The sequence below is a fragment of the Plasmodium vivax genome, chromosome 13 (assembly GCF_000002415.2).
Source record: "Plasmodium vivax chromosome 13, whole genome shotgun sequence".
NCBI lineage: Eukaryota > Apicomplexa > Aconoidasida > Haemosporida > Plasmodiidae > Plasmodium > Plasmodium vivax.
The window spans coordinates 179,324-201,571 of NC_009918.1; the positions used below are offsets into that span (position 1 = coordinate 179,324).

General features: G+C 46.8%; 5 protein-coding genes across 5 annotated transcripts, besides 18 other annotated features; 2 read left to right on the forward strand and 3 right to left on the reverse strand.

Annotated features, from left to right (window-relative positions):
* Nucleotides 1-686: 686 nt before the first annotated feature.
* On the forward strand, nucleotides 687-2,253 carry PVX_084315 (glyoxalase II, putative; the record flags this gene model as incomplete). The annotated part of the gene is made up of 1 exon (XM_001616480.1): nucleotides 687-2,253. One exon carries the CDS (start codon nucleotides 687-689, stop codon nucleotides 1,605-1,607), a length of 921 nt encoding a protein of 306 aa, XP_001616530.1. The 3' UTR covers nucleotides 1,608-2,253.
* Nucleotides 2,150-2,186: a microsatellite.
* A 339-nt stretch (nucleotides 2,254-2,592) lies between the features above and the next one.
* Nucleotides 2,593-2,763, reverse strand: PVX_084320 (hypothetical protein; the record flags this gene model as incomplete). Its single annotated transcript, XM_001616481.1, has 1 exon — nucleotides 2,593-2,763. The coding sequence occupies one exon, from the start codon at nucleotides 2,761-2,763 to the stop codon at nucleotides 2,593-2,595; it is 171 nt and encodes a 56-aa protein (XP_001616531.1).
* Nucleotides 2,764-3,057: 294 nt separating this feature from the next.
* Nucleotides 3,058-3,083: a microsatellite.
* A 150-nt stretch (nucleotides 3,084-3,233) lies between these two features.
* Nucleotides 3,234-3,353: a microsatellite.
* A 208-nt stretch (nucleotides 3,354-3,561) lies between these two features.
* Nucleotides 3,562-3,590: a microsatellite.
* A 143-nt stretch (nucleotides 3,591-3,733) lies between these two features.
* Nucleotides 3,734-3,769: a microsatellite.
* A 543-nt stretch (nucleotides 3,770-4,312) lies between these two features.
* Nucleotides 4,313-4,339: a microsatellite.
* Nucleotides 4,340-4,452: 113 nt separating this feature from the next.
* Nucleotides 4,453-4,570: a microsatellite.
* A 55-nt stretch (nucleotides 4,571-4,625) lies between these two features.
* Nucleotides 4,626-4,651: a microsatellite.
* Nucleotides 4,652-4,946: 295 nt separating this feature from the next.
* On the forward strand, nucleotides 4,947-14,241 carry PVX_084325 (hypothetical protein, conserved; the record flags this gene model as incomplete). Its single annotated transcript, XM_001616482.1, has 4 exons — nucleotides 4,947-12,380; nucleotides 12,628-12,820; nucleotides 12,991-13,920; nucleotides 14,087-14,241. 4 exons carry the CDS (start codon nucleotides 4,947-4,949, stop codon nucleotides 14,239-14,241), a joined length of 8,712 nt encoding a protein of 2,903 aa, XP_001616532.1.
* Nucleotides 6,112-6,135: a microsatellite.
* Nucleotides 6,289-6,357: a microsatellite.
* Nucleotides 6,598-6,622: a microsatellite.
* Nucleotides 6,829-6,854: a microsatellite.
* Nucleotides 14,144-14,177: a microsatellite.
* A 1,076-nt stretch (nucleotides 14,242-15,317) lies between the features above and the next one.
* Nucleotides 15,318-18,899, reverse strand: PVX_084330 (hypothetical protein, conserved; the record flags this gene model as incomplete). Its single annotated transcript, XM_001616483.1, has 1 exon — nucleotides 15,318-18,899. One exon carries the CDS (start codon nucleotides 18,897-18,899, stop codon nucleotides 15,318-15,320), a length of 3,582 nt encoding a protein of 1,193 aa, XP_001616533.1.
* Nucleotides 18,129-18,251: a microsatellite.
* Nucleotides 18,900-19,254: 355 nt separating the features above from the next.
* Nucleotides 19,255-19,277: a microsatellite.
* Nucleotides 19,278-19,799: 522 nt separating this feature from the next.
* Nucleotides 19,800-19,844: a microsatellite.
* A 141-nt stretch (nucleotides 19,845-19,985) lies between these two features.
* Nucleotides 19,986-20,015: a microsatellite.
* A 1,296-nt stretch (nucleotides 20,016-21,311) lies between these two features.
* Nucleotides 21,312-22,217, reverse strand: PVX_084335 (phosphoesterase, putative; the record flags this gene model as incomplete). Its single annotated transcript, XM_001616484.1, has 1 exon — nucleotides 21,312-22,217. One exon carries the CDS (start codon nucleotides 22,215-22,217, stop codon nucleotides 21,312-21,314), a length of 906 nt encoding a protein of 301 aa, XP_001616534.1.
* Nucleotides 21,593-21,617: a microsatellite.
* Nucleotides 22,218-22,248: the final 31 nt, after the last annotated feature.

Genomic DNA, 22,248 nt, shown 5'->3' on the forward strand with positions numbered 1-22,248 from the left:
ACTTTTCCTCGCCTCCCCTGAATCAGCACCTGTTCAGCGCTCCACACAGTAGGCAGTTCGATGCTAGAAAGACATACGCAGTGCCATACGGGCAAATGCGCTAAAAAGGGAGCCCCCAAAAAAATGGAGCTTCTAAAAAGGGAACTCCCCAAAAACGGGGCCCCTAAAGAATGTATAGCCATCCCCCGTGCCGCAAACTAACAATCGCGCGGAACACAACTGTGCAATGTTCGCATAAATGACGTCGAGCCGTTCGATTTTCCCCGCAGTGCATCTTAAAAAATGTGTGCACGAAAATACAAAGTGCAAAATAAACGATAAAAAAATGGTATGCCTGCGGATTAAGTGTTCATCCTGGTAATGCTACACGGTGCGACTAATTGGCCCTGCTTTGCCGAAAGGCTCTGGAGAAAATTGCGCCCGCGGTTTGGCCCAAGGTGCGAAAAAGTGCCCTTCGTGGGGTTAAAAAGGATATCCCTGGATGTTTGTTATTTTTGCCATTCGGTTTGGCAATCCCGCGTAGTCATACTGTTTGGCCATCCCGCTTGGCCATCCCGCTTGGCCATCCCCTTTTATGCGTTTTTTTTTCTTTTTTTCCCGCGTCACCCCCGCGAAGGATGAAGCTCGCGCGGGCCCTTGTGGCGATAAACTGCTTCTCCCCCGCGGGGGCAACTCCCCGACTGTCTATGTCCAGCAGGCTATTTTTCGAAAGGGGACTTTTCAGCAGTGGTAATATACACAGTACCCGCTTCACCAAGAAGGACAAAAAATATTTCATCGTCAAGAAACCTGACATATGCACAAACGTAATCATCGTGCCCATGTACAGAGACAACTACGCCTACATTTTTTACGACGATAAGGATGAAGGAGTGGCAGTGGACCCAAGTGACCACAACGTCGTTAACGAAATCGCGGAAATGGAAAAAATAAAAATAAAAAATGTGCTATGCACACATAAACATGCTGACCATAATGGGGGAAATAGCTATTTTTTCAACAAAAAAATTAACGTGTACGGAATTAAAGAAAAGGACAATAAATACATAAATAGCAATCTTCAAAATGTAAAGACTTTCCAAATAAATAACTTTAAAATTTCCACATTTTTGTCACATTTTCATTGTAACAATCATATTTCATACTTAGTGGAAAATGCACAAAAGGACTCTTCAAAAAAAAAAATATTTTTTACGGGCGATTTTTTGTTCATATGTGGACTGGGCAAAAATTTTGAAGGCAATAATTTCGACTTGCATAATTCTGTGCGCAATTTAAAAAGCCTACAAAAGGACGCAGCGAACATTTACGTTTTTTGCGGACATGAATATACACAAGACAATGTGAAGTTTGCGTTAAGTGTAGATGGGGTTAACCCCCATTTGGCTGCCTTTCATCAGCAACTTTTGGCAAACGAAGATCTGCTTCCCACCGTGCCTTCTCTCCTGCAAGATGAATTTGCATACAACCCCTTCTTGCGTTGTGATGAGGAGTACATACAAAACGAAATTAAAAAGTACGCCAAAAGGAACCATTACGTCATTAGTGCCAAACCCGAATACATCTCTCTTTTGCGCGTCATGAAGGATAACTTTAAGTGCTGCTGAGGGGTATGCGGCGCGCCTCAGGCACCGTTTTGCCCGCATGACACGTGGCCATACCGCCTCGTCACGTCACATGAGCATACCACCTGGTCGTACCGCCTCGCCACGCTGCCTTACCTCGCCGCTTCGTCGAGCCACCCCCCATTTTGCCACTTCCCCGCCAAGGGCTTCTCAACCATTTCAGCCCTCACCCGTCGCAACCTCCTCGATGCCCGCCATGTCTACCAGACGTACAGCGACTTTTGCTCCACATGAACGGTGGAAAAAGTGCTTAAGCGGGGCAAGCAAAGGGGGTGGAAAAAAAAAAAAATTCGTGCAGGGTCGTTTTGCGAGTCCCCAAATGGGTGCAAACCGGGAAAGGAGCTGCTTGCCAAGAAGTGCATACGTATGAGATCATCCAAGTGAGCTCATCCAAATAAGCTCATCCAAGTAGGCTCATCCAAATAAGTGCTTACAAACAAGTGCATACCTACCCGTCTGCTCACGTGCACGTGTGGTAAGCGCCGCATGCTCGCATACACCCCCCCTAGCACACCCACCGCGCATACACGCCGCTTACACGCGCACATTGGAATGTGCGACCACTAACTGTTGCGCGCGCGAGGCTAACGGTTACGCCCCTTGATACAAACACTTGCATATAAAGCTCAAAAAGAACAAGAAAAAAAAAAAAAAAAAAAAAAAAATATGATTGCCCTTAAACCAAAAAAGGGGATTTATATACACGCCACGTTTTCCCGAGCCAATCCAAATTTCATTTCACTTTTAACTGTTTAGTGAAATTTTAAAATTCACCAAAAATTGTTACCATTTATTTTTACGTGTACAATTTCCTGCCATTCATTTTTATGTAAAGAGTGTACTTTTCCTGCTTAACGTTAAACACTCGTCAGCTTTTTTTTTTTTTTTTTCTTCACTTTTACGTTTTTGTGCCTTCACGTTTTAATTTTTTCCCTTTTCCCTTTTCCCTTTTCGCGCTTTTGTAGTTTTACAAGTTTTTTTCCCCCGTTTGTTTTTTTTTTCCATTTTTTGTTTTCTTTTCCAGTTTGTTCTGTTTTCCATTTGGTTTCCCTCCACTTGGCCTTTCCATCCATTTGGCTTTTCTTTCCATTTGGCTTTTCTTTCCATTTGGTTTTTCCTCCACTTGGATTTCCTCCATTTGGTCTCCCCCCATTTGGTTTCCCCCCATTTGGTCTCCCCCCATTTGGTTTCCCCCCATTTGGTTTCCCTCCATTTGGTTTTCCCCCATTTGACTTTTCCCTCCATTTTGTTTCACTTTTGTTTCATACATCCCCTTGTTTAACACCATGAACTGTAACTCTATGGATACTACCTAAGAAGGTATCACTGCCTGCACGCACATATACATGAGGCTCCCCATCCCCCTTTTTTTTTCTGCCTTTCAAGCGTTCCGCATAGGCGGGGAGGAGCAGCGTGAGCCAAGTGTGGCATTTTTCGTTTGCTAGTTTCACCACATGGCTGCGTTAATTGCATGTGTATCACCCAATGAGAGACGTGCATAACGTAATGTAAGCAAAGGAATACAATAGAGATGTGTTTTTTTTTTTTTTTTTTTTTTTTTTCCATGAGGAGAATATTGTTCGTAATTAATTTTCTTCTCTTCACCACAGTGACTTTTTTCCAGGCACCCTTTTGCTACCAACGCAGTTGTATAAAAGCTAGTTTTGTTCCCTGCGCGTGTTATTATCCGCACGTGCTGGCACAATTTTGTTTATATGCATTGTAGTAAGGATAGCCAATACAATACGTGCACGTATATTGTAGCGCTGCGAACAGCTGTGCGTATGGAGCATGTCCCTTTTTTGTGCCTCCCTATTTTTTTTTCTTTTTTTTTGCGCAAAAAGTTGCATTTTCCCGCCCATAAAGAGGAAGAAGCGCGATCAACTGTATAAAATGTTCTTCCTTTGTAAACCTTTCTTAAAATATAAGCGAATAAAATTTACTGCAGAAGGAAAAAGTAGCAAGTAAAGCCGCGCAAACGGTCACCAACACCGCAGCAGTAAAGGCAAACGCGTTTTTGCACATCCCACAGTATTGTAATTTTTTTTTTTTTTTTTTTTTTTTTTTTTCCCGGCGTAAATTTTTTGTTACCGTTTGCAAAATTGAATGCTACCTGTTGCTCATTCGAAAGAGCGAAGAAAAGAGCAACTTTCAGTTTTTTCGTAGCATTTATTTTCCCCTGCTACCCCTGTAAAGAGTTGGTATGCGGGAGTATATATACGTACGTATATATATATATATATATATACCATGTGACCGCTCGGAGTATGCGCGGCGTATTTATATAACCTTGTATAGCTGTACAGCACAGATAATTGTAAAACAGTATATACGTATATATATATGTATATTTTTTTTTTCCCTTTTTTTTTTTTTCCCCCCCATTTTTTGGCCAAAGAACGCGAAAAGTTACGCACGTGTTCAGGGCGTACATACGCAGATATATGTTCATATGCATATGAACATGTATTGGCCATCCCCTCATTCTCTGCATTCATCGTACAGCATTATGTACGCAATATGCGCGAAACATACGCTTGGCGAGGGGCGTTGAGGAAGTTCGCTGTGATCTGAAACGAACCAAAGCAGTAATTAAGTTATACGTGACGAGAACGGAACATGCGTAGTAATGTAGTTTCCAGCGAGTGCTTCCCTGCGGTAGCCTTTTAGTTGAATACCCTTCCCCTTTCATTTCGCCTTTCGTTTTCCCTTTTTTTTTTTTTTTCCCCCCCCTATTTTGTAAATTTTTTCCGCCTTTTCTTTTAAAGCAATGTGGCAAGAGAGTATTTAATTTTTTTTTTTTTTTTTTTTTTTTTTTAAGTATTCTTTCACGCACGCCAGTGCGATTAGGTAGTGTTTATGGTGTACCACCGTGCTGTGTAGTACATCACGACGTGGTGTGTTACACTTCGCTGTAGTGTATACCTTTGTACGTGTGAGCGTTGTGGGCGACCTTGCGTTGAGGCGCTCCTCCACTAGTTCATGCATCCCACATTCGCAGGAAGAAGTTACCTTTTGCACTTCTCCTACGAAGCACATTTTGTGTAAGTAGTAAATATATAATGGTTGTTTGAGGACGACCGCAGCTAAGTTTTCCCACTCTGTTTTTTTTTTTTTTTTTTTTTTTTTTGAAGTACACTGTTTGTCATTGTTTTTAATTTTTGAGTTAACCATATAGCAGTGGTTAAGGAAAGGGTAGAGCGATAAGGGAGAGTCACCAACTGAAGTGAAAACGAGCATATCGATCACTGTGCAGTGTTGCGTGGTAGGCGCGCGTTCAGTGCCCCTTTTCGCGGTGCTACCACGCGTCTTCCCCCCAAAATGGACATCGTAAAGGGGGGAGGCACCTTCAAAATGCTGCAGCTGAAGGAAAATAAAAATTACCTGGAGGGTAACATCCTGAATTGCCCCTATCTGCTTAACCTGAACGAAGGAAATAATATTCTCTACGGCAAAGTGCACAGCCTGACTCGAATAGGCAACTCCAAATGTAGAAGTAGACACAAGCGCGCCCCTTTTTGTGACGAAGAAACGGCCGGAGATCAGGAGTTCACTCTGAATGAGCAGAAGACGCCCACACCGGGGGAGGAAGAGTTGGAAGCGGGGGGTGTAGTAGCGAATGACGTAGACGCTCATGGCGTAGACGCGCAGGGCGACTTAGATACGGACATCGAAAAGTGCCCCAAACGGTTTAACCAACAAACTTCGGCGTACCAGGAAGGGGAAGGAAGCAAGGAAGACATCATCCCATGTAGCTGCAACACCACTGTAAGTCTAAACTCTGTAAATGAAAAGAAGGACGAAGTGAAACGGTTCGATAGAGACGAGCTATCTCTCTACAGCATCGAAACGCATTGTCATCACCAGGTGGCTTATGAGCAAACTTACGATAAAGAAAATTTAAAAAATGAACCCGAGAGGGGGAGTCACTTTTTGCAAAATGGGAATTTTACAAATGAGTACCACTGCCGATCCCCCCTTGGCGATGAGAGCAGGATGCCCCTAAGCAGTTCCCCCCCGGTGAGTAGTAACCCCCCCGTGGGCAGTGTTGATGAGTCCCATCGGGTCTGCTCCGCGCGGGGGTACAACCCTCTCGGTCGCAGGGAGGTTACCCTGGGGGGGGGCGGCGACAGTGGGGAAGCGTACGGTGGAGAGGAGGCCCACAGTGGAGAAGCCCACAATGGAGAGGTGCACAATGGAGAAGCGCACAGTGGAGAAGCGCACAGCGGTGATAGCGGCAAGCGGGAGAGTGGCGATGGTGGAAGTGGCCACGGCGGTCAGGGTGGAGGCGGTGACCAGAGTGGAGGTGGCGACCAAGGCGGTGGCGGCGACCAAAACGGGAAAGACGACCAGAGCGGAAGTGGAAGCGGGAAGGATGACCAAAGCGGGCGTGGAGACCGAAGCGGGCGTGGAGACCGAAGCGGGCGTGGAGACCGAAGCGGGAAGGAGAACTACAAAATGTACTTCGACAAGATAAGCGAGCTGAAGTCCAACCGGTTCATAAGCAAATATAAAAACTCGGAGAAATACATGAAAAAGAAAATTTTTAATTACCTGCGAAAGAACAACCTGATCGGCGACCTGGACATAGAGCAGCTGTTCGTGTACGTGAAGAATATTTATTTTTTAATCATCATGAATGAGAAGCTCATCTTCTTCTTCATTTACAACACGAAGGATGCGATGAATGCAATTATTCATTTTGAGAAAATGCATAACATTAGCTATAAGGACACGGACTTCCTCCTGTTCCTTCTTTCGAATGACGTGGATATGTATGAGAAGCTACTCAGCCAGATAAACTTCAAATTTGAGAAAGAGGAACTTATTTTCAAATTAAAAAGCTTAAGAAGGAAGGTTAAAGATTTGAAATTCGAGGAGGAGAGGAATTTATTTGATGAGTGCATGCAGCAGTTGCATTTGATGAAGACAGATAGGAGATTCACACGTGTGGCTTACAAAACGGGTAGTTACTGTGCGTCTACTGGGAGTGGCCCTGAGAATAGCAGCAGCTGCTACGCGAATAGTAGCTCCCGTGCGTACAGCGTGGGTCGGGCTGGCAGTAGCGCTCGGGCAAATACCAGCGACTATGCGAATTGCAGTGCGTACACGAATGAAAATGAGAACGAAAATGAAAATGATAACGACAATGGAGACACCAGTGAGAGCAACGCCCTGCTGAAAATATCGCTCAAAAATTTAATCCCCAAATTGTACAACTGCAAGGACTTCAAGGGAACCAGCAACTTGATTCACAACATCGGCAAGAGCATCACCAAGAGGAGTACCGTTGTAAACGTTGTAGAGAAGAAAAAAAAAAAAAAAAAAAAAAATCCCACATATTCGAACGTTTCCTATACAAAAATGGCCTACTCGAAAATGGCCTTCTCCAAAGTCCCCTACGCGAAAGGGGCCTACTCCAAAACGACTCCACCCATGATGAACGTGCCCCATGCCAGTGGGGCTTACCCCAACATGGCTCATTCCAGGGGAGGAACCTTCGCGGACGTGCCCCCCCCGAGTGCTGCCTATCCGAACATCCCTCAGGCGAATGGTGCCTACATGAACGTCCCTCCGCAAAGTGTTGCCTACCAGAACATGCCCCCAGGCGCAGGAGCAGCCCCTTATGCAAATATGCCCCCCGCGAATTCTCCCTATGCGAATGCTTCCCCCACCAGCGGTCCCTACGCGAATACCTCCCCCGCGAGTGCCTCCTATGCAAGCATGTCCCCCACAACGGGTGCCTACTCCAATGTGCCTCATCCGAAGGGGGGCTACTCAAATGTCACTCATCCCAGTGCCGCTTACACGAATGTGCCCAATCAGAGGAGCGCCTACAGGAGTGTACCAGCCAACAGTGGCGCGTACACCAATGTGGCTAACCAGAACGGGGCGTACGCCAATGTGGCCAACCAGAACGGGGCGTACGCCAATGTGGCCAACCAGAACGGTGCCTACATGAATGTTAGCAACCACCCCAATGTTAGCGGCCACCACAATGAGACCTACCCCAATGGGGCGTACGCCAAAGGGCCGCCGCTTCCCAGCGGGGCCAGCGGCTTCTACGCGAACAACTTTGAAGGCGCCCACGGGGAGAACTACGCGGGGAATTACGCGCCAAGCTTTGCGGCTAACTATACGGCCAGTTACCCCCCCAACCAGGGAACCAATTGTGCGCCCAACTTTGTCCCCAATTATGAAGGGAACTACCCCCTGGGATGCGGAAACGACTACGGGAAGGGGCGCCCGAATGACCACCCAGTTGGTCATCCAGCTGGTCATCCAGTCAGCCATCCAGTCAGCCATCCAGTCAGCCATCCGAGTGAGCACCCCATTGGCCACCCCAGTGACCACCCCAGTGACCACCCGAATGAACACTCCCACGAATACGGAAGCGAATGCGCAAACGATTACGTGAACGACTACATGCACGACTACATGAATGAGTACCTAAACGACTACGGCATGGACGAGCCCAGCAACGCCAACCACCTGGATGACAACAAAGAAGCGAAGAAAAAAACAATCAGAGGAATCACCTCCTTTACCCTCTTCGCAAGAGAAAAAAGAAAGGAGCTACTTAACCAGAAAGTATTCCTAGGTAGTTCCCTCACCGAGCAAACAACAGCAGTAGCCAAAATTTGGAACAGCCTAACAGATGAAAAAAAAAAGGAATGGGCAGCCAAGGCGTCCAAAATAAATGAGGAGAACTACCTCTCCCAGAAAAAGAAAAAAAAAAGAAAGTTCACTGCATTCAGCATTTTTGCTCGAGAGAAAAGAAAAGAACATAAAGAGAAAAATATAGACATGGGGTTAACCCTAGCCCAGCAGAATTCGTATGTGTCCAAACTGTGGAAGCAACTCTCCATTGAGGAAAAAAATAAATATAAAGTTCTTTCCAATAATGTGAATGCGGAAGTAGCCAAAACGAGCAAGAGTGATGTGAATTACGTGAGTGGGGAAAAGCTCAGTGGGTTTAAGGGGCGAATTAAAGCCCTGGACAACATGATGAACCAGCAGTTTTCGGGAAATGCCTTGCCGTACAGCGGTGGGGTTAACGACATGGGCTATGTGAGCGGCATGGGATACATCAATGGCGTCGGTGTGGGAAGCGCACCCATGGGGGTTGTCCCTTCAGGTGGAGTCATCCCCCCAGGAGGGATCGTTCCTCAAGGTGGGGTCCCCCCCCCGAACCGAATGAGCGGAGTGCCCCCCCAGAATGGACTGCCCCACTCGCCAACCCAAGCGAACCGCACAAGCGGGATGAACGTGCCGAATGAATCGATCGTACCGAATGAGCCAATCGTGCCGAATGCGTCGAGCGACATAAACAACCTGGGCTACATGGACTACGTTAACTACATGAACACCGTGCTAAGCCACGACAACCCCAGCTACATGAACAAGATAATGAGCGGAGGGAACGAAAACTACATGAGCATGATGAATAGCCTGACCAACGAAATGGCCAGTGGAATGACACAAGACTTGAGCGGCTCTCTACCCAGCGGGCCTTCAACAGCTGATAGTAAGAAGGAAAAAAAAAGCGCAAAATTGAAAAAGAGGAAAAACAAAAAAGATAATATGTACATCACAGAACAGGATCAATTGATGGTCAAAAATGGCTCCTACAAAATGGGGAAAGACGCCCCCCCCCCGTATGAAACGAATAACAATATGATTGGCGTCTTCCCCGCGGAGGCCGCTGCCGCTACAGGAGTCAACCTCTACGATGGGGGCATGCCCAGTGTGCCCAACATGGCTCATGTGGCGAATAGCGGCACTTACCCCCCAAGCAGCTTCCACAAGAGCGGCGTGCACAAAAATGGCGTTCACACAAACAACGTCCACACGAACAGCGGGCCAGTGAACGCGCCGGCACCAAACGATGGCAACACCAGCGTGGACATGGCGTACGCGAACAACCTGCTCAATTACTACGCCAGCCAGGAGAACCCCAACGTGGACGACGATTCCATGAACAATGTGGGAAGCGTGCCGAATGTGGGAAGCGTACCAAATGTTGGCAGTTTGACTAACCTGACCAACCTGCCCACTGATGGCGCACATCGGCCGAACTGCAAGGCGCACCCCCCCGGAAACATAAACGGGAGCGGCAGTCCCGCCGCTGCCATGGCAACCCCCTCCATCGGTGTGGACAAAAAACAGCCCATGATGAACGAACAGCCAAACAGCAACCTAGGCGTGATGACCGATGCAAGCATGTTCAACAACCCAAGTAAGAGCACAGCAAATATGATTAATAATGTACCATATGGAGGCATGCCCATGGGAACCCCCCTCTCATGTAACAACACTGCACTTAACAGGGTCCCATTCAACAACGTTCCTTTTAATACAGTCCCCATGTATAATATCCCCCCAAACGGGGCTCCCCAAGGTGGTACTGGCCTACCAAGCGGAAGTTTCACCCCTACGGAAGCACATTTGAATAATCCGCTTATTAACCCCGCCGACGGAATGGACATGAGGAGAGGACCAAACGGGATGAACCAACAACCGTTCAACAACCCCTATGTGGGCAACATGCCAAATGTGCACATGCCCAATGCAGAGGCGAACCAGCTAGCCATTAATGACAGTCTAAAAGCGGCACGAAAAACGAAAAGTAAAGACAAAATGGAAGAAATGATGAGGAAGAAAATGAAGAAAGATGAAAAGCAAAAATTAAAAGAAAAAAAATTAATGCTGAAAATGTACGACAAGAAGAGAAAGCAGTTATTGAAGGCTGAGAAGCAAATGGAAAAAAATAAAAAAAATAAAAATAAAAATGGAGTGAATACCATTGAGGACGGTAGTGCTGGCATGTATTACCACCCCCATCACCCGGCGCCCCCCAATTTAATGAGCACAAATGTGAGTGGAATGCCGTTTGATGCCCCCAACGCGCTTGTCAACAAACCCATGGTTGGTAACTTCGGCCCCTACGGAGGCATGGACAAGGTGGATGCGAAAGACATGCACGTTAAAAATGCGGCCATGGTAGGCGGCGGTATGGCGAGCGGAATGACTAGCGGCGGAATGGCGGCAAACGGTCCACCCATCATCCGCGGGGGAAACATCCCCGAGCGAGGCGTGGACAGCCGGGCCGGGCCCCTCAACTTCCAACCCGTTAACAACATGAACAGCGCGCTGACCAGCATGAGGAACAACCAACCCGCGCCCTACCCCTTCGTGAATAATTACCCAAGTGATATGCCAGACATGAGAAGTTACCTGCCCAGCGGTGAAATGAAGAGTTATGATGATGCGTCAAGGGGTCTACAAGACAAGCAAGTACCAGCAGCTATGCCAACAACCCCCAATGAGATGACTACCTACCCAAGTGTTAACTTAAATGATAAATCGAAGAAGAAGAAAAAGGCAAATCGAATGGATGCCAATTTGGTTGTGGACCCTAGGGTTGGAAACCTAACTGATGGGAAAAACATCCCCCTTATGAATGAAAAAATATGCTACAACAGTGGGTTCACCAATGTAGAGTATAGGGAAAGTTACTACAAGGACATGAGGGTCACCGATTTTGCGGCTTTTCAACAGACGGATAGCAGCAAAGGGGGCGAAGTGGACAAACTGCCTGCATACCACATGGCCAGCTTTGAAGTCAAAATGGGAAAAGAAAAGGAGGAGGGGCATCAAAAAAATTTACATCAGATGAACCAAAGATCGAGTGCGTTTTACGGCCCAGAGCAGATGTATGGCGGTAGCCTCGCTAGCGGCGGCGCAAATGGAAAGCATCACGAGGGTGTTGTGAATGTGGGCAGTTTGCTAAAAGTGGGCAGCCTCCCCGCTGGGACGGGCATCCCCGCTGGAGCAACCATCTTGGGGGATGGCTTCTACGACATGAACAGATCCAACAGTCAGAACTTGAAGAGCCAGCACTCCTACGGGTACAGCGGCAAGCATGGCGCGCATAACGTTGCTGGAAATATTGGCGGCGGTGTGGTGGGCCCACCGAAGGAGGAATACTACGAACAGGTGCCGAGGATACCGGGGGAGGAGCGCGAGGGCGAGGAGGCCACGTACAAAACGTATGGCAGTGTCGCCAAGGGGATGGGCAAGTCGGCGGATGATGTGGGTAGGGCGGCAGATTACATGAGCAAGCCGGGAGAGTACCTAAACAAACCGGGGGACTTCCTTAACAAACCGGGCAACTACCTCCCCGCGATGCCGAGCGAGGACAAATCGTTCTACACCCCCAAGGGAATGAACCTGATGATGGGCAAGGTGCCAACTGGCCTTGACAAAGCGAACGCCCCCTTCGACAAGCAGTTTTTCCCGAATGAAAATAAGCCAGCGGAGCATAAGGCGAAAACGTACTACAGCCAAAGTGAGAAGAGCAAGAGCAAGTCGAATTCAACCCTCTATGGGGAAGAATCGCTAAGCGGCAGCTACAACCACTTTAACAGCACCACCACGGTGGCAGCCCAGCAGCAGGCTACCTATAACAAGACGCTGAACGAAGATTTAAATGTGGACCTTAACTTCGCTAATGTTAGTTACGTGCATGCAGATGGGTGTAATGAGGAGAGTCAGAACAACAGCACAGGGTATTTCTACCCCCACGGTAGCGGCATCAGTGGAGGCAAAAAAGAAAACGAAAAGATGAATAACCCTGGTGCGTATGTCAGCCACGAAATGGACGGAGTGACAAACGCAAACAACATTATGTACTACCCGGACCAGATGTTACCAGAAAATAAAATGAACAAAAACCTCGTATATTTTGACACGGTACGTGGGGACTTTGGCGCCCCGATGGAGTGGGAGACCAAGTAGAGATCACATGTCCTTGGCCCGCGGCGTGCCTCCAGGTGTGCCAGCAGGCGTACACATGTGAATTCTTCCCGCATTACACCTCGCCCACGAGGAGTATACGTTACCTGGCCTCGCCTGCCCCCATTCCTGCTTCGCATTTTTGCTCCGCATTTTTCTTCCCATTTTTCTGCCCATTTTTCTTCCCACCTTTGCTTCCCCTCAGGACCCGAATGAACTGCCCCAAATGACGGACGACACCGAGCTGGAGGCGCCCAAGGAGAAGCAGTTTTTTAGCAACGCCTCGCATTACGCAGAGTTTGTGAGTAAAAAGGTGAGGAGGAAGAAAACGCCGTGTCCCTCAAATGGTGCAGGTGCAGTTGCAGTTGCGGACGCAGATGCAGACATAGGTGCGAATGGTAAGGCGTTAAAAAGGGGTTCAACACGAGGGAAGCACATGACCGTTTGCGTAACCATCGGGTGAAGTCTCTTTTCCGCGTAGGAGTGACGTGTCACATGGGTTGCCCCTCTGAGTGGACGTCCTCTCGTGCGTGTTGCCTCACCTTTGGGTAAATCCGCCCATTTGCAGATAACGGGGGGACCATCTGGGACCTGGTGCAAAAGAAGGGAAGGAAGAAGCTAAAGGTGAACGCCGCCCACCAGGGAGAAGCCGAATCGGAGAATGTACCGGTAGAGGACCAAATGTACGCGAATAGAAGTGACTCCATTTTTATGGGAAGCAATAACGAATGGAACAACGCCCGAGGAGGGGTTAATAGTACCCACGAGGCCAGTAAGGAAGAGGCTGACGACATTGTTAATAGCATTTTTAGAAGTCTCGAAATGGAGGAAAGTGTCTCTCACCCCGGGGGGGGAGCAGCAATGACCCAGAGCGGAGACAATGTGATAGGCGGAGAGGGCACACCCCAAAACCGTTTAGTTAATAACGACGCAGAGGAGGGAACCAACTGCGAAAACGATAACCCCGGGGAACAAAATGACGGAGACGACATCATCAGTCTGCTAGACGGACCGCCACAAAGCTATGCCAACAAATTAAACATCACCGAAAGTGGAGAGGTAATCTACGAAGATAAAAAAAAATACAACTCGAATATCATTATGAGTGAAAATTCCATTCAGAATAACCGTATGAACATGTTCATGTCAAAAAGGGGTAAATTTAATGCGAACATGAATAGGAGCCAAATAGAGACCTACAATAATGCCTATAAAAAAACGGCGCTATTTAAATGGACGGAAGAAGAAACGGATAAGTTTTATGAAGCCATTGAAATGTTTGGCGTGGACTTAATGATGGTGCGTGCCTTTTTACCCAATTTTTCGGACAAGCAAATTAGGGACAAGTATAAAAAGGAGAGGAGGAATAACCCCTTGAGGATTGAGGAGGCCATCAAGAAGAACAAGGAAATCGACTTGGATGCCTACGAGAATGAGAATGGGAGGATCGAGACGTCTGGGGATCTCAACAGCGACGCATCTTCGTTCAGTGGCGACGGTAGGGGGAGGCGGCCAGTGTGCCACGGCAAGTGTACACTCCGGAACTGTGTTTGTACATGCGGTGTGTATTTCGTGCCGTTTCGTTTTCCTTTTTTTTCATGTTTGGCAGAGCCCCTACGCCACTTACGCACTGCTACACTTGTGTGTATTTCCCCCCCCTGCAGACGACACCGGCGTGAAGAGGAAAACCAGCGTGGCGAGCGAAACGGATGGAAACATCCTCAGCATCTTCGAGGGGAAGGAAGATGTGGACTACAGCATGAATCAGTACTACGATAATCAGGAGGACCCCGATTTTAACGTTTTGTCTTTGTTCTAATTTGGCTTTTTTTTTTTTTTTTTTTTTTCCCTTTTTTTTTCACATTACGTGTAGGAGTAATGTCCAACCCGATTTGTTTTTGCACCTTTGTGTGACCCTCGCTGCGGTTACGCAACTTCTCTTTTGCGTGTCACGTCGAGTGAGGGGTCACCCCGCGGTGTTCAAATTTGTGTGCGCGGTGAAGCCCCTCACCGTTGGGAAGCACCACCGTTTGTGGCCGCGCGGCCATTTCTGTACTACGTTCGTCCAGACGGCGGCACCTTGAGCCGTGCCCCAGGGGGACACCCCCGTATGTATACCCCCATATGTACAATCCGATTTTTTCCCCTTCGCTTTGTTTTTTATTTTTTTTTTTGCGAAACAACGTTATGGCTAACTGCCCAATAATTTCGTGCCCCGTTTTGTTAAATTGTGAAGTAGACAAAAATGGGAAAAAAAAAATGTAGCGGGATGGACACATCGCCTTTTTTTTTTTTTGCGATTTTCCCAAATTGTGCAAAAGGAAAGCCCCCAAAAGGAAGACCCACTTGGTGAGGTAACCTTACTGGGGAAAGCAAACCACCACGTAGATACTCTCTCTGCATAGTGTGGTGGTGAACACCCCAGGCTGCTCCTCCATCACCGGGCACTATCATCTCATCCCAACTTGCGGAACTCGTTTAAAAATTTCATAATGACCATCGGTTTAAAAAAGTGAATTACATGCGCCCTGACCCTTTTACAACAAAGGGGAGAGGCAAATGTACAGAGACATAACAAAAATGCATACGCTATAGAGGAGCGGGGGGGGTAAAGGGTGCGCGCTTTTCCGCGTGCTGATACATATTTCGGGTGTTTTAAAAAAATCGAACTCCGTGCAAAAAAAAAAAATTGAAAATTAAAATGTACGTGCAGAAGCGGTTGGGGGGGCGGCGGAGGTTCCCTCCAAGTGGGTGTTCATTCACGAGCGATCACTCTTCGTGGGGCATCGGAAAGGGGAAGTCCCCCCTATAGGTCACTTTTTCGCTACGCCGTTTCGCTGCGCCTTTTCGCTGGGACGTGCCTCGCCTCTTCCCTGCCGCCCCCCCGCCAACACCTCACATGTCGAAGTTGATCAAATTAAAGATGTCCTTGAGCTTCCTCTTATAATCCAAGTGGCTGTGAATAATCCCACTGGCGTCGTAGTTCTCCACGTTGGGCACATTCACCGCAATCAGCCCCGCGACGCTTAGCTTCCACTCCATGTATCTGTAGAGGAACCCCAGCAGCCAGTCATTCTTCGAATACACATTAATCACTCGGTTGGTCACCACCATCCTAATTTTCTCCCACACCCTGGTGCTGGTAGTTGCAGGGAGGCCTATAAATATAGCATTGCTAACTATGTTGTAGAGTTTTTTTGCGTGCAAATATTTTAGGCAGTAAAAAATGACCCGAGCTCCAACAGAGTACCCGATGAGGATAACCGGTCTCTGGCCAACAGTATTTTTATCACTTAGAGCATCTGCTAGTATTCTTCCTGCCTGTTGCGCTCTCTCCCGTATGAGCAAATAAACGTTATCCAGGCTTGAGGCATATTTAATTAGCGCCAGTGGCCACGTCAAGGCGGCACTGAGCGTACTAGCTATGGTGTACTGCAACCATATGCGACTAGCCGTTATTGCAAATTCTTGGGACAACATAGTCTCGATCAAAGAACCCAATGTTTTTAGCAAATGGTTTTCCCATTTTAAGGCATACAAATCACAGTAACAATTGGGGAACACGTCAATCCATGGGTTGGTTATATCTTCATCTGTTTGTATTTCCCCACTAACACATACGCATACACTTAGCGATTTTGAGAGACTTCCATTTAGCATTATAAATTCGAAGGTTCTTATGTTTGCTATTCTCCTGCTGTATTTGTACCCTGTCAACCCAGCTCCTCCTGCACCGAACAAGGACACGATAAAGGCCAAACCGCTAGCTGATGCTAGGAAGGCTGTAAGGCTACTTCCCCCAGCACCTAGGGCAGTCAACCCTGCTATAATGCCAGGAGCAGCTAACCCTGCGGTGAAGGCTATCAACGCTCCCCCACCTAGCGCAGCAGCTGCTATTTTTATTCTCCTTATGTTCTTCCGTTTGGAAGTCTCATTTGTAGATGCCTGTAAAGCACTTATTAAATCTGCCGCCAAATTTTCTTCTATTCTTAAAATTAATAACTCATTTATTTTTAAGCATCTGGCGAACATCTGGAAATATAATTGTATCCTCGCATTGTTATTACCTGTCATGATGTACGTTGTGATTAAATCTCTCAACAGCACGGACTTCACTTCGGGTCCTCTCGTGGGGACCCCGTGGTTTAGGTGCTTGTCGATGTCGCTCTCTTCGTAGTCGCTTTCTCCTTCGAACGTCTCGGAGCGGGTGATGCTCGTTTTGATCCTCGCCTGTATGCTCGCACCCACGCTTTGGCGATCCTTTCCATCGGGGGTGGTTTCCTCCGCGGGAGTGTTCCTACCGCCCTTGGTGTTGGGTTTGCCCGTTTGGTTCGCCTCGCGTTGGTCAGGCGCAACTTTGGTACACTCCGGTTTGGTGGGTTCCACCTCCCCCGATTGCTCCACCTTCGACTGCAACGATTCTTCCACGTCCTTCTTCTCCGACTCCCCGGGAGTTTTCCCACCTTTGCACTGCTTCATGTCAGCGCGGTTGCTTCCGCCTGGCTGTTTGGGGGGGCCATCCCCCAGGTTGACTTCCTGCTCGTTCTGGTGGGGGGCCTCATGGGCAGTTTTACTAGCATCTTCATTGGTAGATTCACCCTGCGTGGGTTCTTTCCCCTCGCCGAGTGCTCTACCGCTGGTCATCCCATTGCTGCTTGTCATTACATTGCCGTCTGCCCCACCCTGACCATCCACGTCCCCTCCTGGAGGAGCGCTGCCCCCCTTTTCGTCACACACACTGCCGCCCCTCTCCTGCATCACTCGGGCGCCTCCCCCGTGACATTCCGGGGGGGCCCTCTTTTCATTCTGCGGGGGATTCGCTTTGTTCCTTTTCTTCCCACTCTGTGTGTCAACGGAAGTTTGCTCGCCCTTTCCACAAGGTACTACCGGGGGGGGGGCACAAGTGGTACGTACCGCTGGGTGGTCACCTCTCCCGTTTTTGTTACAACCTCTTGCGGCTTTATTATCTCCCATAGAAAAGTAATCATGGATGGCCTCCCCGCTGTACGATTCATCAATTTCTCTTTGGATAAAGCTCCCCCGAGCGGAGGACAAATTTCTGGCATCGCTCCTGCTGTCCCCATTATCGTCTTCATCATCCTCGAGAAGGTTGCTACTGTTGCTGTAGCACCTGTCAACGCCGTACCGCATGTCCCTCTCCACATCACTAAGGAGATCATTATTATGCTCATCAGTAATGTGGTCATTTTGCCAAAAGTCCATTTCGTTGTTCAATTCTTCCACCACTTTTTTAAACTTCAAATCTATGCCTGCTTGGAGGTCCTGTATTTGTACCAATAAATTATCTATAAATGGTTTTTCATACAGCTGGTATATTTTTTTATCGCCTGTGATGTCCCTGATGAGCTCCCTCTGCTCCAGAGGCTTCATAATGCACTTGTACGCTAGGGGGTCTATGATCAGTAGATCTGACATCTGTTTGAGGAAATTTCTGGACAATTCCTCCAAATGGTTTTGCACTTGTATATCGTCAAAGGAGTCTATATGTTTGATTATGATGCAGGCGAATAGGGCCAAAATATTTTCCTTAATTTCTCTTGGAATGTTTCTAAACTTGTCATTATTAATCGGTATGTACTGCAACCTTAGGGCCTCCAAATTCGCGTTTAACCTTTTTTTTTGTAACTTTCTCTCCTTTTTTTTTATGTAATCGATCGTTTCTCTTTCGAGCAACTCTGGGAAATCGTTGAAGGAGAATTTTTCCAGCAGGCTCGGTTTTAGGCTCTTCCGCACAAAGGAGTTAATTCGGTTGTAGTAGGGCTGCCCCGCCTCCTCCGCTTGGTTGGGGGCATCGTTATCGGCTTCGTCATTGGGCGCTTCGCCCCCGTTGTGGTCATCCCCCTTTTCGTCGTCACCGTCGACATCGTCCACATCGTTCACATCGACCACATCGTCCACATCGTCTTCGTCGTGCTTCTTCTTCTCCTCCTCCCCGTTGTCCTTATCCTTCTGGGGCACCCTGTGTTTCCGTCTCGGCTTCCCCTTTTTCGACCTCCTGCCCACTTCTCCGCTGCCCACCCCTTCACTATCATTGGGGCTGCTTAACTTGTTGCCACCACTGTGCCAACCTGGGTCGCCCGGATCGGTGGGCCCCCCACCCTGCGCCTGGGCATGGTCTAAGCTGAAGCATTTGTAGTTCTCTTCAATTTTAATGTTCAAATCTTTAGTGGACTTGCCACTATAATATTTTTTTTTACTTATGATGTTATTTTTTAAGGCATTGTCACGTAGGCTCTTTAAAAAGGCCTCTTCAATTTCTGCATTCTTCACAGGACTTATATCGCTGAGGTATACTTTCCCCTCCTCTATCCTCTTCTTTACATGTTTGTCGATCCCTTTTACGACGTGGATGGATTCCAGCGTCAGGATGGTTTTGTTCGGGCCTTGGAAAATCTGCTTTTCGCTAACAAAGTCGTCATCGCTGACATCGTCGTGGTTGCTGTTGCCCTTGAGCATTTCTTCCGGCGGGGCGCACAGGTACACGTATACTTGCGTGGTTATACGTGCTCGGTTATATGTGCACGTTTATACGTACTCACTTATATGCACTCACTTATACGTACTCACTTATATGCACTCACTTATACGTACTCACTTATATGCACTCACTTATACGTACTCACTTATATGCACTCACTTATACGTACTCACTTATACGCGTGAGCACAACTGGGCGGCGGCCGGTCTGCGGGGCGGTAGGTCCGGTGTCCTCACTACACTGTACGCTGCACCACCCCATACGGTCGCACGCGCAAACGCGATTAGGCGGACTCACACGCAGGCACGTACATATGCTTAGGCGCACAAGTACGTGCCGCATAGGCATACATATTTCGGCAGCGTGGGCCAACGCCTCCCACAGTCAGCATCGCCCAGCATACAAGCGCTGCATGCGGAATGTCCCTCGGGATTTATAAAAAAAAAAAAAAAAAAAAAAATTAAACAATAACTTCACAAAAAAAAGGGGAATAATAAAACTACTAAATATTTCAATTGGGTAAATTAATCGTACTTTTGCTGACTAATTGGCAAAATTAAATCTACATGTAATGTATGCAATGTACAATTCCGATGCGAAAAAGGAAAAAAACGAAAGTGCATATTACATGTCATATATTGTATATTAACGCGGCGCAAATATATGTACATACAAATATGCGCACAAACAGCGTAAAAATTGCCCCTCGATCACAATTTGGAAACGATATGAGGGGCAGTGCCAGCATAGACGAGATGCAAGTGCGAGCGATTAATGAAAGGACGCATTGAATGCCGCCGCGGAAATTACGAGTGTGGCGACGGGCGACGCACAGCATTGCGCATTATATACATACGATTCGCAGGGAAATTACAATTCGGAAATGGCGAGGGCGTGGAAAAAGAGGTAGGTAAAAAAGTGCCACGAAATCATGGCGATGGCGTATTTGCAGAGGGTTCGCCACGCGCAACACTGCATGAATTACATACATTATATACATTACATACATTACATATATACATGTATAACCTATGGAACACTGAAAAATAAAAAAGGAACAAATTCAGTGAACAAGGAAAAATTGGGGCAAACTTACGAAGCGCAAAAAGATATGCGCGCACAAAGCGGAGGAGGCATCACGTAAACACTACAAAATGGGTAAAACAGGAAAAAAAAAAAAAACAACAAAAAGAAAAAACGCCTTTGAAAATTATCTGCCATTTGCTATGACTTCATTTACGCATAAAATGCATTTACATGTCACAGTTCTCTTTATTTAAAAAAATCAACGGGGGAGTCTCCCACGACAACACAAATTCGACAGCATTGAAAGGAAAAATATAATCGAGAAAAAGGGGAAAAAATAAATAAAATAAAAAATGCCCATTAAAAATGCCGATTAAAAAACGCCCGCACTGTAAATATGTACCAGCGTGAAGAACCATTCGTAACACATATACGCAGATAACTGTGTATTAAAAAATTAACGTATTAAAATGGGAGTGGGCTATGCATACCTTTTGGGGGGGAAGTCGCGTGTGCGAATTTCCACAAATTGGTCATACTTGTACATTTAAAATTTCGTTGCCTTTCCCTTCATTTTTACGAACCGTAATTTTGCACGTATATGTCTTTTGTGCGCAGGGTGAACCCCACACTGTTGCAGCGGTCACTACTTTGAATATCGCCAGTTAATCGGATTTACAGTTCCCCATTTGGGGCCCTCTCCCCCTTGTGTTCCTTTGCATTTATGCATGACACCAAGGGGGTACGCACGTATGTACGTACCTTATAGGTAGACTTCTGCGGGTTTCAGTAGGCAGGGCAAAAAATTGGGAGTAACGGAGAGGCACACAACCGAATGAATGAGTAAATAAATAAATGTGCGCATAAACGAGGGAACCATTTCTGCAGCGAGGAGGCACGAACATGCCGACGTCGCAACGAGAACATGTCCGTTCGCCAAAAAAATGGACACATATTCACATGTTCACATGTTCACCATTGTGATGTATTCAAAAGGTACAAGTGGCGCGTTGGGGGGGAGCCAACACGGGTGGAAAAGTTGGCTGCACTTTCCCGCGTTAGCTTCTCCCATGAGAATATCTCCCCCGCGCTGGCATAAGCGTATAAGCTCGTAGGTCTGTACATTTCACCGCGCCATCACCCCATGCAAGTGACAAAATAAGCGTACCACTTGGTATACCATCCGCTTCTAAAGTGAAAAAGTATGTAAAAAACCGCACATGTAGTCATCTTAGCATATCAGCAGATTGACACATGTTAATGCACACTCTTAACAAGAGCAGCAGTGCGACCCACGTGAAATGTCACCAGCGCCACTCCACACACGAACGGTGAAGGAAAAAAAAGTTGAAAAGACCCCATTTTCACAAATAGCGCACATCAAACGTGCCGTCCTTAAAATACTGCACATAAGACACCACCCCATTCTTCCATTTACTTATGCCCGTATCGGTTAGCAACAATTTATCATCACAAAAGCTGTTGATCTTTTTGTTCTTCTGAACAGTGTGCCCAACTATCATTCTGCGCGAACTTAACAAATTTAACGATTTGTTTAAAGTGGAACAAACCATCCACTTTTTAAAAACGCCATCGTTCACAAAAGAGAAATACCGATTTAATGTAGGCCCATAATCACAGGCTATGCAAAACTCCTCTTTTCTTTTTCTTTTGTTGAACAAGAGTTTGCAATTATTTTCTATTTCGTTCTTCCCCTCCTTATTTATATAATCAATACCGTAAGAGGCATAAAATGGCAACACCCCTGCGTGTGAAAATACCATTTCGTTTACCCTCAGAACAAATGGTTTGTTCACTAAAATGTTGTAGATCACTTCATTTTTCGGGAACATGTCATTTCTGTTTTGGTACTTCTCTACGTTCTTTTTCACCTTATTGAATTCTAAACACATGTTTTTAACTTCATGATTTCCCAAAACCATTAAAATTTTCGAATTCAGCGCTTTCCCCTTTTCGTTATATTCCTCGATAAAAAATAATATATTGATGTCATCATAAGAGGGGTCCAAAACGTCACCGGTTATGACTATCAACACATTTTCTCGTATCACATTATAATTTTTATCGATCATTTTTTCATTTAGTAAAATTTTTAAAAACGCATCCATATCTCCGTGCAGATCACCTATGCTGAATAAGTCATGTTCCCACTTTAAATTTGAAAAACTTGTTTCCTCAATTGCGCTACACAATTTTGCCAAAATGGTCCAACAGCTCCAAAAGAAAAATCTCAGGTGTGGCATCTTCATGGTACTGTTGCCTATCTGCGCGCGCTTAGCG